Below are 16,336 nucleotides of genomic sequence, written 5' to 3'. Positions count from 1 at the left end.
GGTCTGTGTTAACCTGGGTCTGTGTTGCAGCGGGCTAGCATGTCTGACTCGACAAGGCAGGGTTCTGGAGTCCCAAGGTGGCAGGGGGGATTATTTTTGGAACTGGAAATCAGAGGTAATTTCAGCAGATCAGGTGATCTCTGTGACCAAACCCATCACATATGCTTTTTGCCATACAATATACCATTTGAATTTCAATCATCAATAATGCCACCATGGATACTCCAGTAGTCTGTTTCATTAAAGAGTGGAAATGTAAAAAAATCAACAATGATGCCTTTGGGAAAAGTGGTAGCTTATATGTGTTGTCAGCCTCAAGCCTTAGAATGAAGGTTCAACTCTGAACTTTAACCTATTTGCTAGACTCAGATGCACTGCATTAGGGCCCATAAATACATGCACATATTTCACACAAGACATTTCCCCCATCCCTCCACTTTATGCACTCAGATTGGAGGATCAAATTTGGCCCTTAGTTTTGAAGTGAAAATTTGTTGGGTATTGCAGAATATAGATAATCATGTAATAATTCTGCAATTACACTGTAATTATTGACCATGTAAATGAATGGCAAATACTGTACACTTCTACATAATCAAGTGATAATTATGTTCTTTTATTTGTCTTCTAAATGAAAGCGTCGTCAAGAGCCTGAAACAGGTAATTAAATTTTTACTTATCTGGTTCTATCAAAATTTGTAAAATTACACATTAATCATGCAGAAACATGAAATTATATCCAGGATACACTGGGAAAATAACAGAGGTTATATAGGTTATTTTATATATGCAAGAGGGAATTCTTCAGTGAAGCCCTTGCGAGTTTGCAGACCAAATTCTCATCTGGTGTAAATCAGTGCCTCTTCACTGACTTCAGCTACACCATTTTATAACAACTGAGGTTCTTGTCCTGGATACATATCTGAATCCAAATTATCCCAACTCAAAATAGCAGTGGTGCAGGCCCACTCATCTGGCTATTCTTCCCCATCCTCAACAGATAACTATCTGGCATCAAAATAACACTTCTCCCTTCCTCCTCCTGAATCCAGTGTCCTGACTTTCCCTATATTGTACTCTAATTCATACCCTTTTATTCTTTGGTGCAGAGATTTTTTTCCCCCTCACTCTGAGCTGTTGCACCACCATGCAGCACTTCTTTGTGCTTCCCTTATTCAAGCATTGCTCACCCAATGGAATTGCATGAGTCATAAAATCAGAGTTCAAGGGCCAGAGAAACATGACTTGAGAGACAGGAAATGAACATAAGGGTTTAATATTTTGCAGTTCCCAAGGGAAGGCAAAAATCGTAGCCAATCTAGGAGAAAGACAATTTTCTGTGGAACTCATGGCCAGGGGATGTGAAGGCCAAAACTATAACTGGATTCAAAAAAGAATTAGATAAGTTCATGGAGGATAGGTCCATCAATAGCGCTTAGCCAAGATGGTCAGGGATGTAACCCCATGCTCTGAGTGTCCCTAGGCCTCTGGCAGCCAGAAACTGGGACTGGATGACTGGGGCTGGTTCACTCGATAATTGCCCTGTTCTGATCATTCCCTCTGAAGCATCTGGCATTAGCCACTGTTGGAAGACAGGATACTGAGCTAGATGGACCATTCATCTGACCCAATATGGCCGTTCTTATGTTCTATTAATTGAGTAGGGAAAGACGACAAAAGGATAAAATTGGGAAAGTGTTTTTTTCCCCCAAAATACCTGGATGGTGTGCTAAGTTTGAATTAATAAGGGATTTAGCGACAGGTGGGAGCTAAAACAGCACTGAGCATGTACTGTATGGCATTTCTTATGTAAGCCTATCTAAGGAATTCAGGTTTGATTCAGACAGTGAGGCTGAGCTTCAAACCATTGTGGATTATTTTTTAAATAAAATTGTATCCAGCCTTGGTTTTCTTGGGTTTTTTTTCCTCAATAGAAAGCAATATCCTTCAAATCTGCACATTACAAGGGATGGGTGCACAATCAAGCATGCAGTGTGGGTGAAATTCACCTTTTTGTGAAGGGCCAGCACAAGGTCTGTGGATCACATAAAGAGAGCTAGGCAAAATTGTTTTCATACTAATTGTCTGTTCAATGGAAAATGTAGTTTTGGTCAATCCGCAGATTTGACATATATGGTTTGAGCAAGTCGCAAAGCAATCAGCAGTAGCTGGTGTTGGTGGCAGCAAATGCAGTGAAGCTGCTGGTGTCTCTTTCCCTCATTTTAACCTTCTAGGAGGGCACTCACCTGGGATGTGGGAAACCCAAGTTTGAATCCCTACTCCAGAGCAGAGCTGAAATGGACTCTTCTGATTCACTGAAAATTCTGGAAATTTTCAGATTTAGTTCAATCCAAACCTAATTCTTCATATTATTATTTTTGGAATTGCCACCTAATTTAAAAATCAATTACTCACCCAGCTCTGCAAAAAAAAAAACCCTATTTTGATGAAGGGCATATGTGGGAATTAAGTGGCCCAAAGACATTGTGCTGGCCTTCTGCACAGGAAAGAATTTCAATAGGAAAAGACAGGCTAGAAACTGTATTTATAAAAACTGCTGACACAGACAAAATCTCTAACTGCACAAGAACTCATGAAATACATTAGCCTGCCCTCAACATTCAAAGTTCTGAACTGAGAAGTGCATGCAACGTCTAATATCAGTACATGACACACAGAGTACAAAAGATGCTGAGTTGTGTTAATAAATTATTAAAAAGTTAAGATATCTTGTTTGCTGTAAATCTGAGTTTCCATCAGAACGCATGTATCTGAGCTCCACGTTACACTTGAAGCATCCCAAGTATTCTATATAATGTTGAGTGATAAAATATATTGTCAGCCAAGACAGATACCTGCAAACACAAACCCTCTTCATAAAGTCCAGAGTTCACAAGTCTTTAAAAAACAAACAATTTGTGGTGTTCAGGAAATGTTGCTCTCCAAAGTCATATTTACAATCTTATCACCATAGTTTTCTAGTCATTTTGAAAACCAGATGACTGGCAGACACTTGAGGGTGATGGGAGGACCCTAATGAACACCAAAGTATAGGAAAGGAAAAGAACATAGTTGAAATTCTTTTAGATTTATGCCATCTAAATGTCATCTTTTCATTCATCATTTAAGACTTAAGTCCAGGATCTGAGTGAACTTTGTGTTGCTTAGCTAGCACTGTACATAGTTCCCCTTAAATACATTTAGTCAGGTTTCAGGGTAAATTTTCAAACATTCCTAAGTGACTTAGGGGCCAGATCCTCAAAAGTATTAGGCATCTAACTCCCACCAATTTCAATGGTAGTTAGGTCCTAAATATCTGAAGATCTAGTCTCCAGAAGCCTAAGAGCTTGTCTACCACAGGGAGTTATTCCAATAAACCTATTCCTAATTAATTATTCCTTATTAACTCCATGTATGGAAGCTCTCATTCTGGACTGAGAAATTCCAAACATGGTATTAAATCAGGAACAATTCTCTTTAAATTCTCATTTACCCTATTCCAGATTAGCTTTTGACTCTAAATCTTGCTGAAAGTCAATGTGACTGAGATTGCTAGAGTATGTCTGCACTGCAATTAAACACCCACAGCTGGCCCATGTCAGCTGATTTGTGTTCAAGGGGCTTAGGCTAAGGGGCTGTTTAATTGCGAGGTATATGTTTGGGCTCCAGCCCGAGCCCAAACCTGAATGTCTAAATTACAATTAAACAGCCCCTTTGCTGACATGGGCCAGCCATTGGGTTTTAATTGCAGTGTCGACATAAATCTATGTACCTCAGTCACTTCTGAAAATGGTACTTAAGTGCTTTTGAAAATTTTACCCTTTGTGATCTGTGGTAATGAAATTTAAATATACAATGTAAAAAGTATTTGCTTTTTATATCTGCTCTACAGTATCATAAAACTACATTTTAACCAATTATGTGCCTTATCCTACACCCTGTTACTCCAGTTGAATAAAGCTAGTGTAATGGAGCAGAGAATCAAGTTGTCTGTCTAAGTTGGTCTATCCCTTATGTCCACATTCCTAAAAGATTAGTCAGATGTAGAGATGGACCCAGAGAGATTAGGGGGTTTCAGATCAGGAATTTTGGTTCAGGCCAATCTCCCATCAGAATACTTTTGTCTCAATGAAGCTCAGTCTTACAAAACACTAAGCACTCAGGCCCCAATCCAGCAAAATTCTTTAGCATGTGTGTAACTGGAAGCACATGGGATTATTTACATGCTAAAGTATGTGTGTCAGTTTGAGCACATGTGTAGTCCCTTGTGTTCACAGTTACACACATGCTAAAGTGCTTTGTTGGATTGGGGCCAGAGTGGTCAACACCTTCAGGTCCGAGATGATACGGACATGTCTATACCACAGCCTCGCAGCCTGAATAGACAGATTGCTGTAGTGGGGCTCAAGCTAACGCACTAAAAACAGTGGATATCGATGTTTGGGCTGCAGCTGGGGCTCTCAAGCCTAGGGGGTCGGGCAGGCTTTAGAGCCTGGGCTGCAACCCGAGCTGCAACATCCACACTACTGTTTTTGGAGAGCTAGCTCAAGCCTTACTAGTACAAGTCTGTCTACCCAGGCTGGGAGGCTCACTTCCAGCTGCAGTGTAGACATACCCTATGATAACAAGAGTATTAAAAGGATAAATATCCCCCAAAGACGGTTATTTTTATATTGCTCTTTGTCATGTTCACGATGGTCTCCAGCTATGTTGACAACAGTATCATGTCTCCTAAAGCCGTTTCAGAGTCCTGACTATGAGTCGAGCTGATTCCAGTGTCAGAGTCCGTATCATTTATGTCTAAATTAGTCACTTTACGAACAAAGTCTGGCATTGCGACACACTTGCTGGTAACCTCGCTGCCTTTGGCTTGCTCTTTGCTAGCTGGACATCTGGATTCAGTTTTGTCTTTGATATGCAGTGAATTAAATTCTTCTGCAAGGAGTTCATATTCTTTTTCCTTCTTTTGCAGCAGCAAGTCCCTGTAGGTAAGCTCTTTCTGAATGCAGCTCAAGTGAGAGTGGATTCTCAAGCCATCTTTCGTACTTTTTTCCAACTCATATGTGACACTTTCTAAATTTGAGGATTCTAGTTGGCCATTTAAAGCCTCTGCCATGCATTTACCATCTCCATTTGTTTCAGTGCATGCACATTTTACCTCTTTTTCAATTTCAGCACAGAGCTTTTCAATTAATAGTTTGTGATGTTTCAGTCCTTCTTCCATCTGCAAAATTCCATCACTTTTGCTCAAGTATTCATGCATCTGATGTTGACCATGTGGCACATTTGTTTGTTGCTCAGCATCATTTGGAATGGCCGTTAAATAAGAATCCTGCACATAATTTTCTCCATCATTTTCTACCTGAACTAGGTGGAATTTGGCTTCACATTTTTCAATTTCCATATCCAATTCCTTCATTCGGTTTACTTGCTGATGAATGGTATGATCTTGGGAAATGATCAGATGAATCAATGTCTCCATATTGTCTCGGTCTTGCAGAGTATTGTCCTGTTTAAGTTTGGCCAGTTTCCGGAAAGTCTTTCTAACAATCCTCTTTTGCTTATCCACTGGCAACATCTTCATGTAATTCACTGGGCTGAGCTCCCATTGTCTTCCTATGTTTTGTACTATCTTTGCTTCCGCTGTCCTCCACAATGGAAATGAGAGGAAAGCATCTGACTTCACCAGAACAAAGTGCAAATTGGGTTGCTCTTCTCCCCAGGCCTTCCAAAGTCTCAGCATTTTTGTCAGCGGGGGAAGGACCCGCTCAGAGCCTCTCCATTTTTCTATGATACAATAATCATGAGGTTGTCCAAAAAGAAACCTTTTTTCTCCAAATGTAGCTTCATGTTCCTCTAGTAGAGCTTGGATCACTTCAGCACAGGTTGTGCGCTTTGTCAGTCCGCACACAATCTTCTCCTCCTGGCATACCCAAACCACTATCTCCCTTTCATCAGAAGCCATGTTCTTGTCTGGAGATCTAGAATAAGGAAACATCAAATATGAGTTATGTCAGTGGCATGCAGTGTGTAAATCAAAATGACAATCCATTTATTCTTGATATAAACTGCCAAATGGTGGGTAAAATTCCCATACCTTTAACAAAAATATACAAAAATCCTAAAATGTAAATTAAGAGAACACCGGCCTTGCCTGCTTCTCTCTCACTGGACCAAAAGGAAAAAAAAAAAAAATACCAACCTACTTGAATTTTAGCCAAACTACAAATCCAAATCTCTTTTTTCAGATACTTATATATTAATTTTAAAACCCTGGCCCACCCTTTCTCTGAACTCCTGGGTGAAATTCACTTAAAGAGCAGAAGTATAGATTCATATAAAGTGCTATTCTAATTGTATTATGCTCCCAGATGAATCAAGGAATACTGGGAATCTCAGAAGAAAGTCTTTTCTCACAAGATAGCAGTATAATTTATAAAATAATACACGTTCAGAAGCTTGGGATAAATGTCCAGATTTTTTTGAATGAATCACTGAATCACCAAGAATCATCTGAACCCTACAGGAGATAAAATAATAAGAAATATTGTGATGCTGAGGCAAATCTGGTATGGTGCAGTTCCTTTGCCCCACATCATCATAGCGTTGCCAACTCTCATTAATTTTATTGAAAGTCTTGGTGATATACAGTGTTTTTTCTTAAATCCCCAGATCCTGTATTCAAATGATTATGGGAGAATCTCAGCTTTCATTAAAAAAATAAAATAATAAATCTAGCTCTTGTAGTTGTGGAGAAAAGCATCAAAATGTGACCTGAGTGAATGTTAAGGGGTCCAAAACCAATAAGCAAATAAAAAGAACCCCAAGCTTATTTAAAACAGAAAAACCCAACTCCCCCCCACAATGTTTTAATAAGCAGGATATAACACTAATGAATCCAGATTAGGCTCTAATCCTGCCCCCCAAAAAAGAAAACCCCACCAAAAACCCCACTCATAAGTTTTACACCCATTTTGTGATTTTTGAGGGAGTGACTTATGATTTCCAACTGCTTGAGGTCGGTAATACTCTACATCACCAGCAGAGATGTGGCATCTCGGAAGGATTATAGCCATTGATGCAGAGCTGTCATAGAGGCATCTACAGCTCCACTCCTTCCTGCTGCCAGCGCAGGCGATGCAGTGAAGAGGAATGCCCAGAACACGGCTCCATTGAGCAGATGTCCAGGATTAATTTCCTTAAACTGCTTCAGTTTATATCTGAGGAGTGGCCCCAGAGAATGGGAAGAGAGCCCCCATGCAGCCTGGCCATACCCCAGGACCTGGCCCATTGTTTAGCTCTAGACACATCCTCTGAGCACAATACATTACGGTGAATCTCTGTAGATTCAAATGAACGAGCTTTAATCCACTTCCATGTAGAAAGCTTGAAAAATGCAGGGATAATGGAAATGTGGTCGACGTAGAAAGTATTTGATGCTACAATAGTTAGCATCTGAGACTGAGTCACAGTGTTTTTCTAGGCTCATGTGCCATAGCAGGATTAGCGCCTAAGCTGGATTCATTAGTGTTACATCCTGCTTATTAAAACATTCCTGCTGGTTTCATTTTTTAAATTATTACCCTGTTTGGGAGATTAAATGTAATCCAAAAACTTGAATTGTGATTGACTCAGCTCTGTATGGAGGCAAGATTCCTCAAGAGACTGGGGTTAGTAACGGACTACTTATATAACATATAGTAAATATTTTATTACTGTTATATAGTACACGAGAACTCGGTTCAAATGCAGTGTTACTCTTCTCTTAGGACATTCCTGTGTAAAATTCATACTTCGCTAAATAAGTCACAGGTTCTTATTCCAACAGGCCCCGTTTAAAAGGTCAGTGATTTACTGTAATTAATTTAAGCAAATCAGAGTTTCCAACAGATTACTGAAGCACATAGTGGGCAGTAAAAATCCCAGATAGCAAAGATCAAAAAACACAACACAACAGGAAAACATTAGATCAATTGACATTACTGCTGAATGTGTCACAAGCCACAAAGTCAATATCTGTCATATTTTAGTAAATTTACACAGCACAGGATATCATAAAAAATGTTTTTACTTGTTGACAGATTAGTAGTTAAATGACACTAACAGGAATAGACTATTGCAATAGAGTTCAGCTACAATAATCAACAAACAATGTTTGCTTTAAGCTACGGTATGCACAAAGTAAAATGCAGAATGGAATATCGAGTTACTGTAGAAGCTAAGAGTCAAGTAAAGGTTATACAAATGAATATAATCGTTATCAAATGTACCTGATAGTTGCTCAAATAACTATACCAGCTGCTAATAAAGAAATAAGTGAAAGAGAAATCAAATGTAATTTATCAGTCTATGATATTCAAAGTGGAAAAAAGCTGATAGACAAACAAAAATGAAATAAGTGCAAACACATATAGGTGTAAGAAACAATATACTGGTATCTGGCTGAGGTAATTACTTTACAGGATCTGCCTCTGTTTCTTATAACACCACATCAGGTATCAGTATTGCACAGTAGAGCATCACCTTCCTCATTTAGTTGCACTTATAGAATCATAGAAACATAGGGCTGGAAGGGACCTCAAGAGGTGATGTAGTTCATCCAACTGCTCTGAGGCAGGACTAAATAAACCTAAACCACATCTTACAGATGTTTATCTAATCTGTTCTTAAACACCTCCAGTGATAGCGATTCACAATCTCCCTCGGAAGCCTATTACAGAGCTTAACTATCCTTAGAGCTAGAAATTTTTTCCTAATATCTAACCTGCATGTCCTTCTTCTCCATGTCCATTGGAGGTAGGACAACATGTGATCACAGTCGTCTCTGTAACATCCAATAACATATTTGGAGACTTACCAGGTTCCCCCTCAGTCTTCTTTTCTCAACACAAAACATGCCCACTTCTTTCAACCTTTTCTCAGAAGTCAGGTTTTCTAAACCTTTTATCCTTTTGCTTGCTCTCCTCTGGACTCTCTCCAGCTGTCCCCCCTCCCTTTTTTTTTTTTTTTTTAAATTAAGTGTAACACCCAAAACTGGACATAGTACTCTGGCCGACACCTCGCCAGTGCTGAGTAGAGACACACAATGGTCCTATGAATACATCCCAGCAGAATATTAGCCTTTTTGCAACTGTGTCATATTGTTGGCTCATATTCAGTTTGTGATCCACTGTAACTCCCAGTACTTCTGGGAATACTTTCTGCAGTACTACTGCCTCATCTGTTATTCCCCAGTTTGTTATAATAGTTCTTGCTTCTTTCGCCATTCTCCTTAGACTTTTATGTAAACTCTTTGGGACAGGTATTCTTTTCATTCTTAATTTTGTTACAGTAAAATGTTATCTTTGTCCTCTCTGGTACACTGGCAGTATATACCAGATTATATAAACTAAGTAAATGCTCCTCTTCTTCTCCTCCTTCTCCCTACCTCCAATTACTTTAAAGACTACCTAGAAAGTCTTGGCAGGTGTGAACCTATGAGGTTAGCAAAACTTCAAGTAACCTTAAAATGTCTGTAAATACAATGTACCAATAGACACTTAAAACTATACCCTGCCATCAGTTTTTACACAGAACTCCTACTGGCTTCAGCAGAAGATCAACAAGCAGACTGATGGAAAGACACTGCTAACTTGAGAAAATCCCAATAGAACCCCAAAAGGCAACATAGAAAACTGTGACTAGCTATTCTGCCTGCAAAAATAAAACATTGAGAATGTAAAATAAGGTCTCCTTGGATTATATATAATTTCCATTCGGTTTTTCAAGTATCCCATCCAGTCATGTTTAACTGTAAGCTCTCTGGGCCTGTGACTGTCAGCTTGTTCTGCTTATACAGTGCCTAGCATAGTGGGGTCCTAGTCCATGACTGAGGTGCCTATGTGCTACTGCAATACAAATACATACATCAAACAGCCACAGTAATAATAATAGTACCACCTTTTAAATAAAAGTGGGGGAGGAGGAAGAGAAAGAAGAAAAATTCATAGGCTTGGATACAATTCTTGCATCAGAACTATACTGTAGATTGCTGAATGGTTTAATATGATGGGTTTAGTTACAATGTGCATTTGTATCATTTGTTTTTCATTAGATTCACTATATTATTACTGCTTTCAAGTTTTAATCAAAGATGAATTCATGAGTCACATCTCACCTTGCAGTATCATACAAATATTTTATTTATATATGCAGATATTTATACACACACACAAATCGCTTTTTTGTGGCTATTTTTGTTTTCAGTAGAGTGTGCTGATACAGTCTAGCACATCATATTGGTCTTTCAGGAAAAAAAATTATAACACTCTTTAATTGTAATTAATCCAATTAATACCAGACAAGACTGCTATGAACCTGGCTTCTTCTTGTCAGTCCCAGCATAACGTAATTATTAAAGAGGCCCAGTCATTTTAATATCAAAAAAGTATTTAATATTAGGAATGGCCTCTCATTACATCATGCTTTGCTTCACAAGTAGGTTTCTTTCCACTGAACATTTAGGGAGAGATTCTGTTTTATATTTTTTCAGACTCTTTGGGCCACTCAGGAAGCTCCAGGGGGCCAGAATCTGGCAATAGCTGGTCATCAGAAAATTCCCCTAATGGAGGGGAACTACCAACTGCAGACAGCCCTACCACCAGTGTCAGCTACCATGAAATTGCCCTTGCAGAGGAGAAAATTTTCCAATTTGGGATGAAAACAAAATGTCAAAATCTTAATTATTTTTGTAGAATGGAAATTCCATTTGTTGGCCAGCACTAGAAAATAGGTATGGAGCTACAAGACCACATCAGAGACCATCAGGAAAAGCAGATCAACAAACATTTTAGCATTGATTCTGCTTTAATTTGATCTTCAGGGGTTTGCAAAGAGACAATCTTATGGTGCCCTATGCTGAAGTCCTCATTCGAGTGAAATTCCCACTGAACTCAATTCAATAGGATTTTTGCCAGCATAAGACTTAAATGATACGACTATAATGGATGGATGTCGTATGGGAACCCAGGTCCAACTCTCCCCTACATTGGAGACCAATTGGATTTCTGGTTCTTTGGGGAAGTTCAGATCTGAAGTTCACAGCTCTGAATCAGATCCCTGAACATGAATATTTCTAAATCTCTGGAAGGGTTTGATCTGTATCTGAATTTTGCAGCTTAGTATTACTGCAAAAAGAAAGAGAAAAAGTTTCCGGTTTTGCCTTAGTAACTTCTTTCACTGTACACTGCACCGGGGTGATGGAAGGTCCCCAAAAGTGTGTGTGTAGGGGGGGAATGGTGGGCAGCTGAACTGTGGCCCCACCCCGTTGTGCCAACCCTTCCCCCGCACCCGAGGCCCTGCCCTTGCACTACCCATTGCCCACAAGGCCCCGCCTTCATACTGTCCATACCCCCCAGGCCCTACACTCATGCTGCCCCTTTTCCCCAAGTCGCCACCCCCATGCCACCTCTTCCCCCCAAAACCCCACCTCCCGCTCGCTCCTCTCCACTCCCTCCCTCATTGCTCACATTTACGGCTGGTAAAAAGTGGAGGGGCCATAGCCCCCCCGTTCCAGCGTCCCCGATGCTGCAATGTACGGTTACTATTATTGTTAGACTTGTTTTTCTACAACTGTATTATTGAATAATTTCTTTGTATGTGTGTTGTCCTGAGGTTGGTTTGTTTGAACTTCTGTATCTTCCTGGTTAAGTCTTATTTGAATCTTAAAGAGCAAACACTAGAAATTCCTGCAGCGACTGTCCAGATAGTAAACCTAACACAGAATGAATCTCTTAAAGGTCAAATTTGCTTTTTTCAAACCATCCTCATTCAATCTGGCTACATATTCAAGTTTAAATCCAGCTCTTGGACATTTGCTCTAAAGCACTTTGAGCCAAAACTTGTGCCAGGGTGCAGCCTGCCTGGATTATGTGCTGGGGGATGTCCTATGGCACAAGGGAGAAACGTTTTGTCCCCCACATCCAGACTGTGAAACAGTAACTGGAATTACTCTGTTACCCCTCAGGCTCCAGGAGGCTGTACTCACCCCACTGCCCAACTCCATAGAAAAAAGTTGCTGAATCTACATAACCCCAGAAACACTGGCCTCACCCCCACTCCTCTCCAGCCAATTTTATGTCCACCAGGGCACACTTCACCTCTGTGGGGTACAAGGGGTGTAGACTCTGCACATGGAGTGCCAGAATCCTGCCCCTTCTTCCCTCCTGCATCACATTGCAGTCAGGGCGCTTAATGGCCACACAGATGGAGTGGGGCAGGATTTTACCATTATCATTTATGAACACCACAGCGGACCTCAAAGGATTGTCAGGCTCATCCTGATCAGAGTAATCCTTATAATGCAATAAGTCTCTGGAAGAAAAAGGAAGACTACCCAGGTACTTTTCAACAGTAGCTCTCGGAGCGCTTTACAAAGGAGGTCAGCATCATTATCCTCATTTCACAGATGGGAAACTGATGCACAGAGAAGCTAAGTGAGTTGGCAAAGGCCACCCAGGAAGTCTGTGGCAGAGCAGCAAACCCAAGACTAGTGCTCTAACCGCGGGACCATCCTTCCTCTCCTGGACACAACAGACCTCAAGCCAGTTTGAAAGCAAATGAGAAACAGTCATAAATTAGTTCAAAAATACATAACAGAGACTTACCCTGACCAATTGCTTTTATCTTCAATTGATATGGTTATATAAGTAGAGTGCCACCATTGCATAAGTTTAAGATATGTTATTGAAAACAAAAGAAAGCATTCGGTACATGGCAAGCGCTGTAATATTTTGTTAAGAGAAGGCTTTTAAAATTTAAATATTTCAGGAACATTATAATAAAGAGTTAAAAGAGAGCCTATTTTAGCTAGCTGTATGTAACATACAATAATGATCTGAAATGATAGCAAACAGCTTTAATGCAAGAATGAAACTTAAAAGTCTTGTCTGTTAATATTCTTCCGAAATATCTGGTCACCCTATCACCAATGTAACTGTAAAATACAATGGCCTGAGTATGGGAATGTAAGTAAACTATATTGTTAATGAACAGATAAAACATTACGACCACAAAAGTCTTGTCTTTGGCTGATGGACAAATGTGTTCTAGAGAGGGGGAAATGCATATGGTAAACATGTCCATCACAGAATTCTACCTGACTGGATGTCCAACATTAATAAAGGTAACAGTGGCAAACCATGAACCTGATCCTTCTATCCTCCTTTTCTCGCCTACCCCAGCACAGTATGGATAAGGGTGGCTGAATTAGGTCCCATATTTTCAGTGAAACAAACAAAAGGAAACAGAAGTCGCTTACGAAAACAAACTATGAGCCAAAAAAAAAAAAAAAAGAAAAGAAAAAAGAAATCCACAGTCAAATGGAACTAAAAATGGGATTCTTTATAAGTGCAGGGCATGCTTTGATAGATAGATGGGTGGCAGAGGTTACACTAGGGAAAATGCAAGAAATGCAGAAATTGTAAGGCTAAAAGGTATACATATTTGGAGGCATCAGACTGATAAGAACAAACAGGTAATAGTTATTGTAAAAGGCAGTGGCAGATTTAGAGTGAGTGGGGCCTTGTGTACAAGTTCATTTTTGCCCCCCCCAGGCTCTGGGAGGGAGTTTGGGTGCTCGGTGCGGGCTCTGGGCTGGGGATTGAGGTGTGGGAGGGGGTGAGGGGTGCAGGCTCTGGGAGGAAGTTTGGGTGTGGGCTTTGGGCTGGGGCAGCGGTTGGGGTGTGGTAGGCATCTGGGGGGCAGTGCTTACCTTGTGTGGCACAGATCCCAAAGCGACCAGCACACCCCTCTCACAGTGGCTCCTACGTGGGAGGGTCAGGGGGGTCCTCTGCGTGCTGCTTCCGCAGCTCCCATTGGCCGCAGTTCCCAGCCAATGGGAACTGCGGAGTCAGCGCTCGGGGCAGGGGCAATGCGCCGAGACATAAATCCCCAGGGGCCACAGAGATATGTCGGCTGCTTCCAGGAGTGGTGCGGCATGGAGGGAGGGAGGCAGCGTGAGCGGGGAGCTGCCTTTGCCCTGCTGCTGGCATGTCTCTGCGCACCCTTTGGGGAGAGGGGGGAAGCGGGTCTCCATGTGCTGCCTGGGGTGGGGGTGGAGCCGCCTCCCCCCTGCCGGGGCACACAGAGACATGCCAGCAGCCAGCCGCTTCCAGGAGCAGCGTGGGGCCACTGGCCATGGAATGCAGGCAGCCTGCCTGCCTGAGCCCTGCTGCGCCACCAGACGGGACTCAGAAGCAGATTGTCAGATGAGTTTTGTCCTGCATTTTGGGGTCCCCGCTGTCATTGGGGGCCCCGTGCCACCGCACTCTTTGTTTCATGGTAAATCCGCCTCTGGCAAGAGGAACTCTCCACTCTAGAAATACTTTTGGAAGACTCTCACTGAAAGACTCACTGAAAAGTGAGAGTGAGAGTGTAATGATGACACAGCAATTGCATGGTTGTCAGCACTTCAATGGTGGCTATTACTTTACAAATCTCCATTGCTAATTCTTCACCTCTTTATCTGCCTTGACTGTGAAATGATTTACAGTATGCTTTCCACCACCCTCAGGGTACACACTCTCTATAACTTGTATCCACACCTTAAATCTGCCTGTCTGTCAGACAAAACAACAAGGTGGGTGAGATTATATCTTTTATTGCACCAACTTCTGTTGGTGAGAGAACCAAGTATTCAAACTGCACAGACCTACACTGCATCAACTATCCTGTCAGACAAAGCATCATTGTCCATTATATATTGAAAGGCTTCTGGCTACCAGTCCAAAAATGTCTGGAAGGAAACTTCTGTGAGTAACCATGAGCAACTTTGCTGAGAAGGCACAATGCCAAGGCAGATAAGCTGCATCAGTACTTTACTGTGGTAGGCTGGCACAGGGGAGGTTTTGAGAACAAAGAGGGAGCCAAGATCATGGTTTGTAGAAGTGCTTTCCAACAGGAGCAAAAGTAACATTAGCAACTTGATCCACCGGAAAAAAAATTCTTTGATGTGGATAATGACTGCTCTTGGAGAACCAGTACTGGCAGCAGCCGAGGCAGGAGCTCCCTAGTTGAAACCGACACTGATGCATCTAGTTACAGTCATTTGCAGCGGTATGATAGGTGTGGGAACATTTTCTAATTGTTCAGTGTTAGTGTACTGTTGTAGCAACCAGGAAAGGTACTAACAAACTTCAACAGGACTTTATTTGTAAAGTGGAAACCTCTTTACCAAGCTGCTGCTGCTGCTGCACCCTCGGTAGCTCTCACTCCGCCTCCTCAAACCCCTCCCCACCCCGCCTTCCTGTTTCCTGTCCTTTCAGACTCCCAACAGCCAGGGCTCCCAGTTCTAATAATTACAAGCAACATCTAACCACCACATGCACAACACGCAAAGTTTAGCCATCACAGCTTGGCAGACTGTCCCTTTCAGCATGGCAGCAGGTATGTTTGGTAGCCTGTTTCCACTCATCAGCAAATGAAACTTTGCTGCCCAAAGTACCATTGCATAAATTTACCCATGTAAAGGACCAGCACAAGATCTATGCAAAACTTAAGTCTTGTGCTGGTATGCCTTGTTTACAAAATGAGGCTGAAATTATTTTTCCCCAGACATCTTCCTTATAAATAGCGGAAGGAGACGAGTTTATAACTCATGTCCAATATGGGGCCTAAACACCACAATGAGGTGATCAATATTATAAGGGGAGCTGGTAATTCCCCATACTTAGGTTGCCTAGCATTTTCCATTATAAAAGATTCTTGTGACAGCAGGCCTTTGAAATTAAGCAGCAGGGAAGCCCTCAGACTACACAAGTGCCTTTCCTTTGTCCCATGACATTCTGTTCTGCTTCTGCTGGGATTTAACCTAGTAAAACCTACCACTTCCTTTCTCTGGCGTGTGTCCCTCTGGAAAATCTTGGTAGCCTGCCAAAAGAGTAACCAAACACAGAACATGTTAAGGTTCAGCTCATTCCACTGCCAAAGCAGCAGCACAAACTGTATGGGGATCTGATAGAACCGTGGTAGTGGAGGAAGAGAGATAACTGAGCACCCCCCTATCTGGACATAGCCCTACTGGCCCATGGCCCCCTCTGCGGATAACACATGGGGCAGTAGCTGAGCTGGGCTCTTTCCACCCCAGTGAACACTCCTTACTCCAAGCACATGAGCCCAGCAACTGATTACCTACTCACTACATTAACAGAACATTATTTAGTTTGCAAAGTCAAGCACTTAAAAGTTAGGAAACTTTTTCCTGACAAAAAGAAAAGGAGTACTTGTGGCACCTTAGAGACTAACCAATTTATTTGAGCATGAGCTTTCGTTTAGTCTCTAAGGTGCCACAAGTACTCCT

General features: G+C 41.5%; 1 protein-coding gene across 1 annotated transcript in view; it reads right to left on the bottom strand.

Moving 5' to 3' along the window:
- Positions 1–618: 618 nt before the first annotated feature.
- Positions 619–16,336, bottom strand: part of RASSF9 (Ras association domain family member 9) — a 34,108-nt gene continuing 18,390 nt past the window's right edge. The window contains exon 2 of the mRNA XM_073327609.2: positions 619–5,981. Coding sequence (XP_073183710.2) covers positions 4,706–5,981 — 1,276 coding nt within the window. The 3' untranslated portion in view covers positions 619–4,705. The remainder of the gene's footprint in view (positions 5,982–16,336) is intronic.

Source organism: Lepidochelys kempii, chromosome 1, assembly GCF_965140285.1.
Source record: "Lepidochelys kempii isolate rLepKem1 chromosome 1, rLepKem1.hap1, whole genome shotgun sequence".
NCBI lineage: Eukaryota > Metazoa > Chordata > Testudines > Cheloniidae > Lepidochelys > Lepidochelys kempii.
Note: the sequence above shows the minus strand (reverse complement) of the source record. Positions and strands in the feature narration are given on the sequence as shown.